General features: G+C 40.3%; 1 protein-coding gene across 14 annotated transcripts in view; it reads left to right on the top strand.

The window, feature by feature from the left end:
* The window catches only part of DOCK3 (dedicator of cytokinesis 3), a 226823-nt gene that overhangs the window by 120973 nt on the left and 90057 nt on the right, over nt 1–15793 (top strand). For all 14 annotated transcript variants that reach the window (XM_049826987.1, XM_049826980.1, XM_049826986.1 and 11 more), the window contains 2 exons: nt 2675–2822; nt 12238–12326. In XM_049826987.1, coding sequence (XP_049682944.1) covers nt 2675–2822; nt 12238–12326 — 237 coding nt within the window. The remainder of the gene's footprint in view (nt 1–2674; nt 2823–12237; nt 12327–15793) is intronic.

The following is a 15793-nucleotide window of genomic DNA, read 5'->3' as shown; positions in this document are numbered from 1 at the left end:
TCCTCCACGAACTCCTCCAACGTGGGCCATTCCCACGGGCTGCAGTTCTTCACGAACTGCTCCAGCATGGGTCCTTTCCACGGTGTGCAGTCCTTCAGGAGCACACTGCTCCAGCGTGGGTCCCCCACAGGGTCACAAATCCTGCCAGAAAACCTGCTCCGTGGGCTCCTCTCTCCACAGATCTGCAGGTCCTGCCAGGAACCTGCTCCAGCGCGGGCTTCCCACGGGGTCATAGCCTCCTTCGGGAACCCACCTGCTCCGGCGTGGGGTCCTCCACGGGCTGCAGGTGGAGATCTGCTCCACTGTGGACCTCCCCGGGCTGCAGGTGGAGATCTGCTCCCCCATGGACCTCCCTGGGCTGCAGGGGGACAGCCTGCCTCACCAGGGTCTTCCCCACGGGCTGCAGGGGAATCTTCGCTCCGGCGCCTGGAGCATCTCCTCCCCCTCCTTCTTCACTGACCTTGGTGTCCACAGGCTTGTTTCTCTTACATGTTCTCACTCCTCTCTCCGGCGGCTGTTTCTCCCTGTCCCAACTTTTTTTTCCTTCTTAAAAACGTTATGACAGAGGCGTTACACTATCACTGATTGGCTTGGCATTGGCCAGCGGCGGGTCCGTCTTAGAGCCGACTGGTATGGGCTCGCTCTCTCTCGAACACAGGGGAAGCTTCCAGCAGCTTCTTACAGAAGCCACCCCTATAACCCCCTACCCCCCCCCCCCCCCCCCCCCCCCAGCTACCAAAACCTTGCCACACAAAACCAATACACTATGTGAATTCTGGTACGTGCATTAAATAGCTGGAATCTCTTTTAGATGGAAGGTGTTGGTTAGAAAAAAGTTCCAGTTAAAAAGGATATAATTAGTTAGTAACAGGGAGTTAAATGCTTCTAAATTATGAATGTGTGTACTTTCACTGAGAATTTAGCAAGTGAATATTTTACCTATGTTAAGTATAACTTATTTCAAATATTTAGGCCAAAAAAGTTAACAACATATAGTAGGAATAACAGTCTCTTCAGTTGTATTATTCTAAACAACTGAGTAGTGCACTGTCTTTTGTGTTTTTCAGGTTTTCAGTTAATTAAAAAATGGCTAGGGAGTGTTTACAGTGAAAGGGTATTTAACCCTGTTTCCAGCCCGTTCACTACTAGCATCCATTACCAGCCACACGTACCTTTTCTGAAGTACAGAAGGTCTAAACAGCTTAGTGAAACCATAGCTGTGTTGTGTTGTCCTGTGAATGACAATATGCCATCTAACTCACAAATGTGTTACAAGGATCAGTTTTTCATTATCTGACTTCACTGTGTCATAAAGTGTCTAAAAGTTAGAATTACTCTATGTTGCTTGAGGTGACAAATGAAGCTTATAGAAAGAGATGCTGTAGTTCAAACTCAGATTTTTAACCTTGATGCAAGAAATGCTGGACAAATTATTATGTGTAATGTTACAAGTTGGCTTAGATTATCATAGTGATTTTTCTGGTTTGGGCGTTTTTTACGCTATTAAAAAACTGCTTGAACAATAGGAACTTAATCATTGAGCAGCTTTGTACCTCAGAATTCTCCTTTATGGGCTCCAAGACAAACATAATAAATGACACAACATAAAATACATTCTCTTAAAACAATTGTATAAAGTGAAAATTTGTGTAAATATTGGACTACAATGGAAGGACCACGGTGAATGTCTGTGTGGATGCAGAGAGGCAAGTACAAGCCGTATTCTCGGCTCATTCAACAGATGATTTGTAGTCAGCCCAGCTGGGTGCAAATACACGTAGTGGAGCTGCAAATCAAAGATGGCCAGACATGATGCTGTTCACTTTGCCCTTGGGCATTCTGTTAGTTAAATGAGGTGAATATGCCTTAATCAGAGTAGCCCAGTGGGTCAGGTGGGTTCAAATAGACCTCTGGATTTGAAACAGTGTAAGAAGAAAAAAGAGTGAGAAGTTGTGGTGGGTTGACCCTGGCTGGACGCCATGTGCTCACCAAGCTGCTCGATCACTCCCCTCCTCAGCAGGACAGGGTGAGGGAGAAAACAAGATGGAAACAACCTCATGGGTCAAGATAAAGGCAGTTTAGTAAAGCAAAAGCAGAGGCTGCGTGTGGAAGCAAAGGAAAACAAAAGATTTATTCTCTAATTCCCATCAGCAGGCAATGTCTGGCCACTTCCCGGGAAGTAGGCCTTCAGAACGCATAGCGGTTGCTCCAGAAGACAAATGTTGTAATAACAAATGCCCCCTCTCCTCCTCCTTTCTCTTAGCTTTTATTGCTGAGCAGACACCATCTGGTATGGAAAGCCCCTTTGGTCAGTTTGGGTCAGCTCTCCTGGCTATGTCCCCTCCCAAGATCTTGCCCACCCCCAGCCTACTGGTGAGTGGCAGGGGGAATGTTGGAGAGACAGCCTCGATGCTGCACCAGCGCTGCTCAGCAGTAGCCAAAGCTGGTGTGTTACCAACACTTTTCTAGCTACCAATACAGAGCACAGCACTATGACGGCCACTGTAGGGAAAACGAACTCCATCTCAGCCAGACGCAATACAGAAGTATAGGAAAGTCTGCAAGCTGTGGTTGAAACTTACTGTAGGTATGCATACTCAGAGGGATAATAGGACAGAATTGACAGAATGGCTGCATGTGAATCTCTAATGTTTTAAATTTCTCTTAATTTTAGGTCGCATGTTGCTAAATGATTCAAAAAAAGGCCCCCCTCATTTACACTATCGCCGCCCCTATGGCTGTGCAGTATTGAGCATCATGGATGTACTTCAGTCAATCTCTGAAATAAAAGAAGAGAAGGATTTTGTTCTCAAAGTTTACACGTGAGTAACTCTAGAAGGAAGAGAATTAGGAAAAATACTTTGTATATGTTGGGTGATGAGATACTAAAGAGATATTGAAAATCAAGGTGTCATAAACTGCATTTGCTGCTTTATCCTCCTCACAAGGTAAACTAGTGCTGTTGGCACAGGTTTTTGCTCCTTTATTCTTCCAGAAGCTCATAGAAACTAGTGAATATTATCACAGATGTTTTTCAGGTATGTGAAATGCTTCAGAAATTATTGAATATTGCCCAAAATCTGTGACATGCAAAGCTGCACTTTTATTGATATGATTTACTTAAAACCTGCTAAGCTCAAACCAAAGAAATATACTGTATTCCATCTGATGAAGGGAATAGTTATTGATGCCCCATCTCCTTTTCCTTACCAGTCATGGTGACCACAAAAGAAGCAGAAAAAAACAGGAGTCAACAGTGTGTGACTGAAAAATTCAAAACAAGTCAACATTTTTTGAGCAAGAATCTATCTTCAGTTATTTGTGATTTTGAACTTTGAACTAAGAAATTCTTATGAAATGTGGTCTCACAGTCGAATAAAGAGGCCACAGACAAACTGTCTGGAGACTGCAGGGAATATTTAAATCTCTTGTCACTGAGGATAAATACTGGCAAGATCTGCTTTGCAGATGGGCTGAGATACAGCTGACGTTACTTTGCGGTCTGTGGCCGCTATTCCAAGTAATAAGATAATTTGGGGGGATTACAGAACTTTGTTATGCTTTGAGAAGTGCATTTAGCAGCAGAAAATCTGACATTCAAGGGAAACTATAAATGAAAAAATGGCTTTCACTGTTCACTGAAAGATTCTTGGACATCTCTTCATACATTAGAAATCTGTAAGTCCAAAGAAAAGTCAGAGTCAGCTCTTCCATTCTTCTTTTGCCAACAGTTACGAAAACTGTAGCAGAAATGTCAAGTTATAGGGAAGAAAATGGTCCTCTTTCTTCGCTATGTCAATAGAATCTGGATAATCTTGGCATTTTGTCACCATTCAGTTTCAGCTTATCTCAGACCAGTGGTTTTGGTTATGTAGTTATGTTAATATTGGCCTTGTAGATATGGCGTTAATATATTGCAACCGCAACATTTTGAATGTTTACAGTAATGGAGCATTCTGAATTTCAGAGTTCTGTTTTGATGCCCTTTTAATGCATCTTTAGCTTCTTATTCACGGAAGAATAGGAGAGAAAAAACTTGTAGAATACTGGATTTCTCCATTTGTCAGTGACAACTTGAAGTCATGCAGCCAGTGAGAGCAATCCAAAGTCCTAGTGCTATTATCAAAAAAATCACAAGATAGAGCCCTTTTCTTCCTCTTAATCTGAAGTGTTTTGTTAATATGGATTCCCTTCTTGCCACCCAAAGTACCAGCTGTATCTGCCTAAATGTTTAAGTAGGTTTCTAGCAGCTGTTCTTCACGCCTGCTTCCCCACACCCTATGTTTTCAACATCCACGCATAGCCATTGTAGCTTTCCCAGGGAAGAAGTAGAACCCATAACAGAATTCAACTGCATAATCAGGTGCTTGTAATTTTTTACACTATTATCATTCACTTGAGTTGTTATAAGTCTTGTACATTATTCTTTTATGTTACTGCTGTTTGGAGTGTTCTCTGTAAACCTCCAACAAAAATCTTCAGAAGGGAAAATGGATATATGTAAAGGGCATCATCTTATCCCTTTTGCAGCTTTAATAGCTGTTGGTCTTCCATGACAGAAAGTTTTCACAGGTTTATCTGCTTGCATGTTCTCTTTGCACATTCTTTTAGCTAACCTACCCTTTCTTGCTTTGTAGAGTAAAATTGAGATGATGGGGTTTTGTCCTTTGTAAGTTTAAAATTGTGTATGAATGCTTAAACAACGCTGAACTGATTTTCTTACCTGCTGCTCTCATTTTGATTACTGTTAAAATGCCTCGGGCCAACCCAAAAACATCATAAAGGTGAAATAAGGAGGGAGGTGTATTTGTATTTTTAAAGGAGCAGTAAAAAGCACTCTTTTTGTATGATATCTGGCTAAAGCTTACAGCTGCCACAAATGAGGCAGTCAGCAACAGCCAGAAAAGCCTTTTCACAGGGAGAGGCTGGAAAAAATTTGAGAGACTGAAAACCTAACAAAGGCTGAAACAAATATATGGTGTTTCAATGGAGATTTTTGCTGAATCCACAAGAGAAGAATGCTTGGGGGGGGAGGGGGGGAAATCAATTTACTTCACCAGTCTTTCTCAGCTTGCCTTATTATTATAAAAGATTTATGTCTGAAAAATACTTCTTTCTTACAATCCAGATTTTCCTGTTTGTTAATCCAGCAGTCATGTTATAATCTTGCTAAGAGGATATAATACCACAGCTCTAGTTATAAGCTTATTATGAAAAAGCATGAAGGTTTACTTTTATAATTCTTTTAAAATATTTTACATGTATATTGTCAAAAAGTGAGATGGAAACTAAATTCTTGATCCTTTATTTTCTGTGATTACTTGTTCTCATATTTTTATATGAATTTTTGTCTTTAATGGAATTTTTTGTGCATTGAATGTTACTCTTTGTGTCAGTCTTCCCACTACCCTAAAAACCTCTGGTATTTCTCTTTCATATTCTCTTTTTCAGTTTTATTTTTAGTCCTATTTTCTCTCACTCCTTTATTTTTCTCCTTCTCCAGCACTAGCTCTTTAAAGTCCTTCCTATTAATGTGGTGTATTGCCTGAATGCCTTTCCCTTTTGATACTCAGTTGTTGCTATTTGCCCAGCTGGACAAGAGCGTACATTGCATTTCTGTCCCCATCTGTTTGACATCAGGGTCTGATGTAGTATGGCAAACATTCCAAATGGTAAATTTACTGTAGAACCAGCCAACCTGAAAAGGTGATGGATGGCTCAGGAGAAAATTCTTATTTAAAGGAGAAATATATTTTGTAATATATTTGGTATTTAGACAAGTAAAATGTTAACGCAATAAAATGCATTACAAGGAAGTGTTTTCAGGCCAGCATTTGAAACTTGGGAGAGTATTCTTCTTCTTTGTGTTCAGGAAATGTAAAGTGCAGCCTTCATTCATAGTTGGTACAAAACTAGCTTTAAGCTATCTTTACAGTCCATTGATTTTGGGGTAACTTTGTTCCAGGTTAATTTGCAGGCATAAGTCATTGGAGGCTGAAATCTATTTTAACTTGCACTCCAGAGGCTGGTACAGCAACTGAAAAATTATCAGAGGTTAGAAATTTTCTGTAGTCTCAGCTGTGAGGATGGAGGATGGTATAGAATTTGTCCTACAGGTTATCTCTCTACTTTAAGAAGAATATTATTTGCAGTAGGATAAATGACTTTTAATGTCTTGGCAAGAGAAGAGAAGTAAACAATATGAAGTCAATTGTTACTTTTTCCTGACAAATAACCTGAGTATTGGTTAAAGTTCTGAGCTAGCACAGAACACCACAATTACTGAAAGGCGTTTTGTACTGCCCATTAATGTCTTAGCTCTGTTGTGTTTTAGTTTTGAGAGGTTGTTTTGGGGAATGCAAATGTACTCAATTTGCCATACTCTTTAAGTTCTGGCAGGTCACTTCAGTGCTGACCTATCTTGAGTTACTGTGTGGATATCTGATCTCCCCCAAAGGGTGTAGTAATTACAGAAGGTATGATGGCATAGAGCAACTAAAATGTTTAACAGCATAGAGTCGTTTCTTTAGGAGAGAGATTGAGGACATGAGGAGCTTCAGCTTGAAGAGGAGAAAAGTGGTGGGAAGGGACATGACCAAGACTTACAAAGTCATGGTGGAGGGTAAACTGTTGTTCACAGAATACAACAGTGCAAGAATTAGGGATACTCAATGAAATTGGTAGGAGATGACATGAAAAAAGATGGAAGACAGTACTTCTTCAGAAAGCAGGTGATGATCTTCTGGATGTTGTGAAGACAGGCGAGATTAGCAGGTCCAAAGGGGATTAGACAAGTTTATGAACACCAGGTCCATAAACAGAGGAATGGGAACAGACAGGAATGTACACTCGTAACATCCCTAATCCAACAACCTCAGGGCAGGGTACGGGAGCCTGGCTGCTCACATACCCTGCCCAAGTAGTATCTCCTATTGCCAGTGTGTGAAGCTTTTGTTTTTTTATGTCCATATGTTCTTAATCAGCTGAGATGTCTGATACCTAACCCACTACAGTGAAAGGAGGAATGTTGAGATAGGTGGAGCTAAAATTTCAAGTGGGATAATCCCAATCTAACTGTACCAGATAATCTTGAGAGAGATTTAACGTTTTAATGAAATGAATACTTTTGGATAGCACACTGGGAGGAAGTAACTCTTAATGTTTTTTCTCCATTTTTTCTTTTTTACTGTCTGTACTTGGTGTTTAATTTATTCCAAGTTGTCTATGTTCCTTTTGCTTTTATAATAATCAACATTTGCAGGGGGTGCCAGTAAGTGTGTGTCTTGGTTTAACTGCAGCCGGCAACTCAGCCCCACACAGGCACTCACTCGCTACCCCCCCTGCAGTGGGATGGGGGAGAGAATTGGAAGAGTAAAGGTGAAAAATCTCATGGGTTGAGATAAAGACAGTTTAAGAGGTAAAGCAAAAGCCATACACACAGACAAAGCAAAACAAGGAATTAATTCACCACTTCCCATCGGCAGGCAGGTGTTCAGCCATCTCCAGGAAAGCAGGGCTCCATCATGTGTAATGATTACTTGGGAAGACAAACGGAACCACGCTGAATGTCCCCCCCTTCCTTCTTCCCCCAGCTTTAAATGCTAAGCATCATGTCATATGGTCTGGAATATCCTTTTGGTCCATTGGGGTCAGCTGTCCCAGCTGTGTCCCCTCCCAACTTCTTGTGCCCCCCAGCCTCCTCGCTGGTGGGGTGGGGTGAGAAGCAGAAAAGACCTTGGCTCTGGGTGAGCACTGCTCAGCAATGACGAAAACATCCCTGTATTACCAACACTGTTTCCAGCACAAATTCAAAACATAGCCCCATACTAGCTACTGTGAAGAAAATTAACTCTATCCCAGCCAAAACCAGCACAGTGTGCCATAACAGGCTTTGTGGGTTATCTTATTATTCCTGGCAGTATATGGGTTTGTAATACTGAAGCTGTAGAAAATTACCATCTACTACCTGTTCTAGATAGCCTTAATTCCTTTTGCTGTACTATTCTTCAGTTACATAATTCAGCAGACAGAAAAATCCCTACTGTCTTCACAGTAGCTTGTTCATACCTTACCATGATTTTGCTGACATTAGGTACTGGTAATTTAATTGTTTAATTCAGTTGCACTTCAGGACAAATAAGATTCACTATCGCTGCTAAGTTAAAAATTGCTGACTTCATGGGGAATCTTTAAATCTTGCAGTTGTGATTTAAATAAAGCAGAATTGAATTTAAAAGGCAATTAGACTCGATCAACATACTGTGTTTTCTTTTCTTCTTTTTCTTTTTTCTTTTTTAACCAATAGCACTGTTTGTGGTAAAGGTTCCATTTTTGTTTTTCAATCAGATTATTATACTAGTAAAGTTGTCATTTCAGCTGTGCTTACACTAGTGTGAAGTACTTCATAACATTTATAGTGTGTTTCTTCCTTATGTGGTAACAAGCTATAGCGCTGATGGCACTTCTTTCCTGGTATGATTCCGTTCAAGCTTAGTGAGTTTAGCAGGTTGGTTATACAGCTTTACATATGCTAGTGCAAATAAAGTTGTGCGACTTTGATGTTAAGATAAAAAAGAATCCTAATTCAGGTTGATGGGGACCTCTGTAGTCCAGGCTCCTTCTCAGACCAAGGCCAGCCATAAGACCAGGCTGCTCAGGGCTTTATCCAGTCGTGTCCCGATAACCTCCAAGGATGGAGATTGCACAGCCTCTCTGGACAACCTGTTCCAATCATACTTGACTGTCCTCATGGAAGAGCTTTTTCTGGTATCCAGTCTGAACCTTTCTTGTTTGTGTTTATGCCTGGTGCTTTACATCATCTCACTATGCACCACTGAAGAATCTGGCTGGCTCTTTTGTCTTAATAACTACTTGTAGGTCTTGGAAAGCTGCTGTTAATGTTCCCCCTCTTGCCTTGTCTTCTCCAGGCTGACAAAGCCCGGGTCCCTCAGCCTCTTCTCCTACAGTATGTGCTCCAGCTACCTGCCCATCCACAGGACTCTCTCCAACTGTCTGGTTTGTATTGTATTGGAGGTCCCCAAGCTGAGCACAGTATTCTAGGTCCAGACTAACAACTGCCAAGTAATGTCTTTTGCCAACTGACAGTAGAAACATATAAACAAGTACTACTTAAATATTGGTATGTTGTGTAAACAGTAATTTACAGAACGTAGTTTTGAACAGATCTTATCACTGGAGAAAGGCTGTCTTTGCGTTGTGAAAAGTTTTGGGAAATTCACTAAACGTACAGCGTGGATTATTTTTTGTGGGACTAAGACTTTGGGTTGAATAAAAGTTGCAGGATGAAAAAAGACCTGAAGTAGACAGTTACATATAAAATATGATATAATAATTAGCTCAGTAAGTATTAAAATATATACCCATAGGGATTTTTTTCTTTTCCAAAATGGCTAGAAAAATGCTTCAGCAGTTGCAAAACCTACATTTTGGTCCCTGACATTGTCCTAATACCTGAGGTTTGTTGTCTTTGAATATAAGTTAATACCTAAACTCTATGAAAGAGCTTAGGCATTATTTACTGTCTAGAAACAGGGAAACTTAATGAAACTGAATATCTGCCTATATCTGCTGAGGGCCTGATTGTATAGATAGACCCAGGAGACCTCTAAAGGTGCTGGTGACACTGAATCCAGTGCTAAACAAAACAGCTGAAGTCACTTTCATTAAAAACACAGCTCATGAGAGAGAAGATTATGTGGCTCATCTTTCATATATTAGCTTAATAAAGAGGGACACTTCAATTCTTTGGCTTTCTCCCCTGCCCCAATCTAATGTCTGTCTCTCTCATATAATGGGACAGTAGCCTATGGACTCCGAACGTGGGGCTTGTTTCCTTGATTACTTTCTAATCGGCACTGCCAATTCTTGCATTTTTGGCTTTGGACTCTAAACAGAAGTGTGGCACTTCTGACTCAGGGGCCCAAGATCCAGACAGGAGCCAGCATCCAGGTGTGCTCTTCTTCTGTTTCCTGCTGTGCTGGCTCTCTGCTCACCTGATGATTTCTTTATGGGTTATCATTAAAAGAAATCTGTATTCCTCCATGACTGGAAAGGAAACTGAAACATCTCCTGCTGCTGCTCTCAGCCATCTCTATCACAATGTAATTTCCAAATGCTTCGGAGTCCCTAATTTCTCTCTCCGGAATCTTGCCATCAGAGTAATGAGAATATCTATAGAGCTATAGATAGTGATTTACAGAGGATTTTTTTTTTTTTTTAACGTTGCTCCACTTCAAAGTATATATATGTAAGGCATGGAATAGAGCAGTAAAAGATACTGGTTTTGACTTTCCACTACACAGTTGCACAGTCTGACTTTATTGCGATGGCACAGCATCATGCTGTGGTAGAGAGCGTAACCCATTCCTTTGTTATATTCATTTCTTCTTGTTGTCTTTGTAATTCTTGTTAACTTGTATTTTGAAGGTAATACATTCCAATTTGATGAAACAATGCTGACAAAGGTTAAGAATGGAAGAGAGAATTGGAAGTTACCCATAGAAAAACAAACAGAAGGAAACTCTCATATAAGTGCATGCAATGTCACATGATTCGTCTAAAGTCTCCAAAATTGCTAAGGGCATTGGAATGGTGATGGGAGATGTTAGGAGCTGCTGAATCCAGTAGCCCGACAGAGGTGAGGCTGCCAGAGCTCCATGCCCCTGGGTCCAGGCAGGCAGAAGGCTGAGCCCATATCCCACACGTGTACATACACACAATACACGTGCTTATAGCTGGCCACGCAGATCGACACAGGCAGAAAGTACACGCTCATATGAAAACGTACAGCGCCAAAGGTCTCATCCTATTTTCCTGTCTGGTTTATCAGGGTAAAAACTTGTCAGTGTAAAACATCCATGCATACATATACACATGACAAATCCCTCCGGTCCCTGGTTTTAGACATTCAGTTCAGGCAGAGGGCATGGCCAGACAAGGATACTGGCAGCAACCTATTTAGGTGTGAACGGGCCATTTTATACTATTATCGCTCTATTTCCCTACGGTTCATATTAAGTCTTGAACAATCCCACAATGCTCTTCCCCAACATCCCATAATAAGTCCTGTATCACCGAAAGCAGCAACCCATTTCAGTCTTTAAAGCGATCCAGAGGGCTGACTCATCTTGCTGGGTTTCGCAATGTGCTGAACATCTTCCTGCAGCAGCCATCGTTCCCCCACCTGCTGTTGTTCCTCTTCTCCTGTGTGTTTAAGATGAGCCTTTAACTGCAAAACCTAACAGGAAAGAGAGAGTTAGTAGGAAATATTTAGAACAATTTTGCTTATAGGTGCTGCCATTAAGTGGTGCTCTTGGTAAGAGGTACATCCAGCAAGTTTGAATCTGATTGTTTGATCAAGGGCAGTGCAGCCAGCTATCCTGCCTGAATCTTGTTTGAACAAGGTCATAATCCACACACCAAATTGTTGTGCGTTATTGGAACTGATATCAACAACTGAATTTTTCCTGGTGAAAAAATACTGAGTGGAAATATGAGAGATCTGTTGACAAATAATTATATTGTAATTTCTATCCTAGAAAATTATTGAAGATTTACAGATGGTAACATAACTGAAAATTAAGTATAACGGTATTTACAAATGCTTATTAATACTACGTACAGATGAATAAACAGTTGTGAAATGCTCCTCCAGAAGGTGATACACATACAAAAACATGTTTTGTGTTATATATTTTTGTCCTACAGTTTGGGGGGCAGTTGCATCATGTTTCAAGGCATTCTGTAAAATATGTAGGTAAGCAGAAGTCTTGTAAATGCCTGAGATACTAAAATAATCAGGGGGTTATTTAGTCTTTCAAATTTCACTTCTATTTCTTGATTTTAATTTTTTTATTATTAAACCCAAAAAGGTAATATATGGCAAGAGTTAACTTCAGCTTAAAATTAATTTTCTGTGTGCACAGAATTCAAATATGATGTCCAGAGCTTGCTTCCTTCTGCCATAATGTGAAGAGTGAAACAATGGCTTTTATGACAGAAAAGTCACCACAGGCTCCAAAGTGTCCATAAAAAGGAGATAACTATTAGGGAATGTTTTGTTTTCTTTCACTTCTAAAAACAAGAGTTATGTGGGATTTCTCTCATTCATCAAAACCCCACAACCTTTCATGTTATCTCTGCAGCAAAGTTGATTCCTCTGACCTAAGATGGTTCAGCAGAAAGCTTTTAACTTGAATTAGTGTTCTTTTATTTTAGGTGTAACAACGAAAATGAATGGTGCCAGATCCATGAAAATATTATTCGCAAGTCCAGCACTAAATACACAGCACCCAGCTCAAACTATGGTAAATATCTACTTGTACATTTTTGTCATAATAACAGCTGAATATTTCCCTTGGGAAACTGCTGATTATTTATAGCAGAGAAATTCAGTGAGATGTGAGATTATGCATAGCTGAATTTCTCTACTTGGAGTGATTTAAAAATTTAGCTAAAACTCATTCACGTTCAGTTTACAGGTCAAAATCTGTATTGCATCTGCAAACTTAAGCAGGAATTTAAAAAAACTCACCACCTGCTATCTTTCCTTCTAAGATATGGCTGACAGTAATATTAATCCAGCAGGCTAAATTTCATTCATTGTTATGTCTGTAGTGTTATTTTATATCAAGAGAGGTCAGCAGTGGAGAGAGCTAGTGGCCTGCCACAGTATCAACTTAGTCTGTGAGTCTTCATGTATTGGCTGTGACAGTTACTGAGTGTGTCTATGCTTGTGCAAACTGCTAGCCTATGGCAGGGTAAAACATAAGCGGCAATCGGCATTGGCAGAACTCCTTTAAAAGTTTTTGTTGTGACACGGACTTACGTTACTGTGACCAGACTTGGCTGCACAGGGAATGAAGAATTTAAATTTTAGTCATCAGAATTGCCCTGTGTTAAACTGGCTTCCTTTTCATCCTGTATTCCCTTGAAAATTCCAGGTACAACACATATCTAAGGCTTGCTCTCCTAAGGATGCCATGCATCCTTGTCGACAGAAGCAAAGCCAGAGGTTAAATTTTCTAACATATTTGTCTATTTAACTGTTCAGAAAATTCTGACTATCCAGAAAATAAGCAGTGCGTTTGTATGTACAAATTGATTATCAAGAAAACTCTCCGTGATAGTGTCAGTACTAGATGTTTCATTACATAGTTGAGGAGAATAACTGTCTTGGCAGAGTTTTTGCCACCTTTCAAATCCATTTTTATTTTCCTAGCTAATGACAGATAAAGATGGAAACTAAATCTTGTGCTATCTTGTTACCTCATTTAATGATTTCTGTAGTTTGCTAATTCAGAGATATCATAACTCTTCTATTCTAAATGAACCAGCCGATACAATACAGTTCTGCTTTGTTACAGGTAGTTCTGCATTCATTACGGAGTGCCTGATTCATTGGCATACTGATGTCCGCATACTGATATTGTCTTAATTTCACTTGTTTGCATATTGAGATATTGTAGTGGAATATGCAGTTCACACTCTCGTGGAAGATATTAAGCACAACAATAAGCAAATAAAACAGTTTTCAGATATGCAATTTTATTATATGCAAAGCTGGTCTCCTTCCCAGCTGTTCTCCTGTTATGGTTAAGGTCATCCACCACTTATCATTAAAGCATTTTCCTGAATTGTTTATAGCTTTGAAAACTTGGACTGTTTGCGTTTATTTCCAATGCCAGGTGTCTGCCTGAAACTTTTTTTTTCCCCAAGCATGAGCCTTTTTGAAGAGCAGAAAGAAAGGAAAATAGATAGCTTTTTACCCTTGCCTTTGGCTTTTCAAAATAATTATTTCAAACATTTCATTAAGACCTAGTGCATCTCTGGAATAGAGATTGAAACTTGGCAGAGGTATTGTCCTGCTGGGAAGGGCAGTATTGCAGCCTGACAGGAGATAAACACCAGTAATAGAATTTGGGCCTCTCAGAACCTGCTCTTACAGTGAGAAAATGCTCAAATTACATGTGTTATTTTTCTATGTAGAAAAGCTCTCTGGTTCTTTCTCTTCCCACCTTCCCAAGCCTTGTGTAAAATTAGTCCTTCAGGTCTGCTGCAAGGAATAGAAAAAAAACTGGAACGATAGGCTGGGCAGAAAAGAGGACTGGAGAGCAGATTTACAAAACCACTTGGGGAGAGCAAGAAGCTAGGCAGATGTTTTTTGGGGTAGAATATGTGGGAGGGTATCGCAAGTAATATATGTAATACCATGCTGGAAAATTACATGCTCTATTACCTCTAGTGATTGATTTTTATAGATAATAGATTAATTCTGGTGCTATTTGTTAAGTACTGGGGGGGTTGGGTGTGGGAAGGTCTGAACTTACAAAATTGCTCCAGTCCCTTATGCTGGAATTTTTTAAATTTATTTTCATTTGTTTGGTTTTAATAGCAAAAGAGCATATAAAATTGTTGTGGTTTAACCCCAGCCAGCAGCTAAGCACCACGCAGCTGCTTACTCACTCCCCCCCCTCACCCAGTGGGATGGGGGAGAAAATCAGGAAAAGAAGTAAAACTCCTGAGTTGAGATAAGAACGGTTTAATAGAATATAAAAAGAAGAAACTAATAACGATAACACTAATAAAGTGACAGCAGTAATGATAAAAGGATTGGAATGTACAAATGATGCGCAGTGCAATTGCTCACCACTTGCCAAATGACACCCAGTTAGTTCCTGGGTGGCGATGCCCCGCCCCCACTCCCCCCAGTTTATATACTGGGCATGACGTCCCATGGTATGGAATACCCTGTTGGCCACTTCGGGTCAGGTGCCCTGGCTGTGTCCTGTGCCAACGTCTTGTGCCCCTCCAGCTTTCTCGCTGGCTGGGCATGAGAAGCTGAAAAAAACCTTGATTTAGTATAAACACTACTGAGCAACAACTGAAAACATCAGTGTTATCAACATTCTTCTCCTACTGAACTCAGAACACAGCACTGTACCAGCTATTAGCTAGACAATTAACTCTATCCCAGCTGAGACCAGGACAAAAATGAACAAGTTTTTCTCTTAAGTGGCAAAAACAGTCAAGACTGATTTCTAATGAATTTGTCTCCTGTGTTCTGTTAAAGCTTCTGTAACACACGTACACCCAGATACACACTCACACATGGTATTGAAAGGGTTTGAATTTTTTCCATGGTTATAAAGCCGCTGTTCTCCCTGCAGTGCTTTGCAGCGCTCTTCTGCCTACTTAGCTGGACAGTTGCAAGTCCATGTTTTGGCAGCTTTTGAGGACATACATGCTGATTGTCCAGCTGGCTGGTTGGCCTCCCTTTTCCTTCATTTTAAGGTTTTATGCTCTTTTTCCATCCCTCCTCCCAGTATTCATGTTATCTGGGTATCTACTTAGTTGCCAGATTTGGCTGAAGCCAAACAACAGGCTTGAAAATTATTTCAAGGCAAGAGAGCAGAAAGTGGGTGGGAGGTACATGATATAACTGGTTTCATTCCCCTAGTAACTTGTTTAACAAAATGGGGACTAAATATTATTTGCAAAGCCTATATATTAAGCTTAGGAAATAGCAGAACTTTAAATGGCTTGGGCAAGAGTATGTATACAAGGCAATGTTTGGGTTTGTATGTGTTTTTCCAAAGAGTGAACAGAAAGGATAGAAAGAACTATTGACTAACTATCGTTCATTGAATGAGGTAAAGATTGTGAAAAATTACTGTGTGAACGTAATTCACGTGGCTATGTGAAGCTGGTAATGTATGCTCAGCAGATGAGACTGAGCTTGCACGGTTGAGCTTAATCCTAGCATTTTCTGGTA

Source organism: Accipiter gentilis, chromosome 23, assembly GCF_929443795.1.
Source record: "Accipiter gentilis chromosome 23, bAccGen1.1, whole genome shotgun sequence".
Classification (NCBI taxonomy): domain Eukaryota; kingdom Metazoa; phylum Chordata; class Aves; order Accipitriformes; family Accipitridae; genus Astur; species Astur gentilis.
The sequence above is the reverse complement of the archived record's forward strand: the minus strand, read 5'-3'. Positions and strand labels throughout refer to the sequence as shown.